This window comes from Papaver somniferum, chromosome 1 (genome assembly GCF_003573695.1).
Source record: "Papaver somniferum cultivar HN1 chromosome 1, ASM357369v1, whole genome shotgun sequence".
Classification (NCBI taxonomy): domain Eukaryota; kingdom Viridiplantae; phylum Streptophyta; class Magnoliopsida; order Ranunculales; family Papaveraceae; genus Papaver; species Papaver somniferum.
Window position 1 is genome coordinate 71,636,824 of NC_039358.1, and position 3,046 is coordinate 71,639,869.

General features: G+C 37.0%; 1 protein-coding gene across 1 annotated transcript; it reads left to right on the forward strand.

Annotated features, from left to right (window-relative positions):
* Window positions 1-2,074: 2,074 nt before the first annotated feature.
* Window positions 2,075-3,046, forward strand: LOC113332291. The gene has a single exon (XM_026578871.1). The coding sequence runs from the start codon at window positions 2,075-2,077 to the stop codon at window positions 3,044-3,046; it is 972 nt and encodes a 323-aa protein (XP_026434656.1).

The window sequence follows — 3,046 nt, forward strand, 5'->3', positions numbered from 1 at the left end:
AATTAAATCCAACGGATCATCATGGTTGTGACAACCGTTATCAACTTTATACATTTTATACTCTTTACCTTTAATACCATCGGGCTTATAGAAGACAATCTTAAATGGGCATCCTATCTTCTTGGTATTGCTTCGGTATTTCCTATTCGTCTTCCGTACGTACTTACAATTCTTTCTCTCGTGCCTCTTTCGCGTCCCATCTCGCTCACAAATCATTTCAAATCGAGTGTCACTAACATGATTATTTTGAACTACCACGCACATGTTATCTTTTGACTTGTTCATAAGCCATTCCTTTGCCTCCTTCTTACTTCCAAATGTCTAAACGTGCATAAAACAAAACAAATCTAATAAGCATAACCATTTAACATATAAATTTTGAAAAAAAAAAGTAGTAATGAGTATACCAAATCGTTTGCATAGTATAGGGAAGTGTCGGGCCTCAAATAGAAATCATCAACAAACTCTTCAACGGCCTGCATATGAAAGCAATAAATTATTATACAATAATCGGAGGTTATTAAATAAGTCAAACTGCCGAATATACTATATTCGGAATCCTATCGGTTACCCAAAACACCCGATTTATGCAAATGAATGTACACAGTTTACTGAGTGCAAAAAATGATATAATCGGAAGCTAAAATATATAGTAAAACAGCCGAATATAAATAACCGGGAGATAACTTTAATCGATAAACATCTGATTTTCAAGTTTTCGGAAATTTTATTTTGAGGCCACTGTTATATTCGGCAGTCAAATAATGTTAAACTATTACCGATTGTAAAGGATAAGAATACTGAGTTTTGAAATTTTTTGAGGAATTCGTTTTTGGGGCCATTCGGGGGTAAATAACTCTACATAACTACCGAATGTAGATTTTTTTGGAAAACCAGTTTGGGGTTTTTTCTCATATTCGACAGTAAACTACTATCTTGGAACTACCGAATATACATATTTGGTACTCAATGTGTTATATTCGTAAGTTTATTCGAGAAATTATCTACCGAATCTGGGTAGTTCATGGCATTCAATGCATGCAATAATCGGTTTTTCTTGTTTACAAAAGCACACAAACGCATGCAAATAGAGTATTTGAGTTTCTTAACACAATACCTGTGTTTTACATGCATCGTTAGCTTCAATATCAGGCGATTCTCCATTTTCTTCCATGAAAGGGTCGTCTAGGTTTTCCTCTCCACAAAAGTTTGGATCATTCAACATATACCCCAAATCGTCTTCTCTAAACGGTCGTGAACCCTCAACATTTTGTTCTTCGCCGCATGATTCTCACCTTATTCTTCATATCCATCCATTTTTGTAGTGATAAAATGGGTTTTCCCTTTTTCCCTTCACCTTCTTCTCTATAACTCTAACAACTCAAAAATGAAAAAGAAATGGAAAAAATGAAACAGAAATCATTCTAATACTGCACCGACTACAATAGGAAGTCTGGGTAATATTTTGGCTTCCGATTGCAATCGGAGGATAAAAATGTTACCATATCCTCCGAATATATAAGGGTAATTTTTCCATTACGAATTACGCGAGATAAGGGATGGCTACATTTTCCCTTTGGGTGACCTTTTTTGTTTTATTGTTGGCCCCTAAATCCTTTTGAGTGGCCCCTAAAAACGCGAGGCTTTTTAAACGTGCTTAACGTCATTTAAATACACAAATATTTACCTTTTACATCAACAAAACACCTGTGGAATTCTTCTGAGCCCTTAGATCTGATACACATTCAAATCTAACGGTGAACCATAATACATCAAGTCTTGACCTGGATTTGCACTTTCTTTGTTTATATGTTAGAGTACTAACAGTTCTTATGGTTTGGTATTTGACAAGATTAGTTTAATAATCACTTTTCCTAGCCAATTCATTACTCAACTGCTCCTACAAATTAGTATACGAAAAAACCTTAAATTCTATAGCCTATATAAACCATGCAAAACTTCTTCCTTTTCATCACCTCTTCAATTCAAACATTACTAATACATTCATTCAATACAATCCTTTCTAGTATTCATTTTCAAGATTTGAGTTATCCATCCTAAGAAATCTTAAGAAATGGAGAAAAATCTTCATTCTCGTGTCATTCTTCTCATGTTCTTTGTATCTTGTTCTCTTTTCATTATGTCCCAAGCTATAACTACCCCAGCTGGAACAATCGAAAGGATAACAAAACAGCAATTACTTGCAAGTATTCTACCAAATGTTGGACCAACACCAACTGGTTCATCTCAACTATTCTTAACATCTCCTTCAGGAAAATACTCCGTGTTCCTCTTACGTCGTGAGACTACTCTAGGTGCGGGTGGATTTGGTTCAGACTTTTGTTACATGCAAGTTCAAGATTCCGGTGTAAGCGTATGGGAATCTGAATGTACCCCGGTAAGTACTGCTAACACATGTAGTTTAGTGTTTGGTGAAGGAGGTCTTGAAATATTTGATGGAAGTAGTTCTGCATGGGATGGAGATGTTGATGGTGATGAGCCTTTGGAAACCCTGGAGATGTTGGATACTGGTGACATGAGAATTAGAGATAAAGAAGGTGAGCTACAATGGAGAGCTAGTGACAACCCTATTGTTAACCAAAACTGTGGGTCAATCGGTTCACCTGGATTATCTCCAGTTTTACCACCTTTTGCTTCTCCTGTTCATGGTGGTGATGAGGATCATAATGGTCCATTCGGACAACCAGGTACTGCTATTCCTGTTCCTGTTGGTAACGGTGTTGGTAATCAAGGGTTAGTGGAACCAATTCCAGCTGACCAGGAACAGCCTCAAGATCAAGTGATAGCAACAGCACCAGCTCCTTTAGATGATTCAGAACAGGTACCAGAACAAGCTATTGGAAACCCTCAGCATGGAGTAAGCTCAAAGCCATTGTCAGCAGCAGGGTTGAACCAACCATTTGGTGGAGCTGCTGGTGCTAATCAAGAACCCCTTGTAGACAACACTCCTTATGATAGTGGGTGTTCAAAGAATAAGGTATTTGGGCTTGGGTTTGGTTTAATTGCTGTTTTGTGGTGTCTTTGA

Coding starts and splice junctions, on each gene's coding strand:
- LOC113332291 (XM_026578871.1), top strand. CDS start 2,075: ATGGAGAAAAATCTTCATTCTCGTGTCATTCTTCTCATGTTCTTTGTA.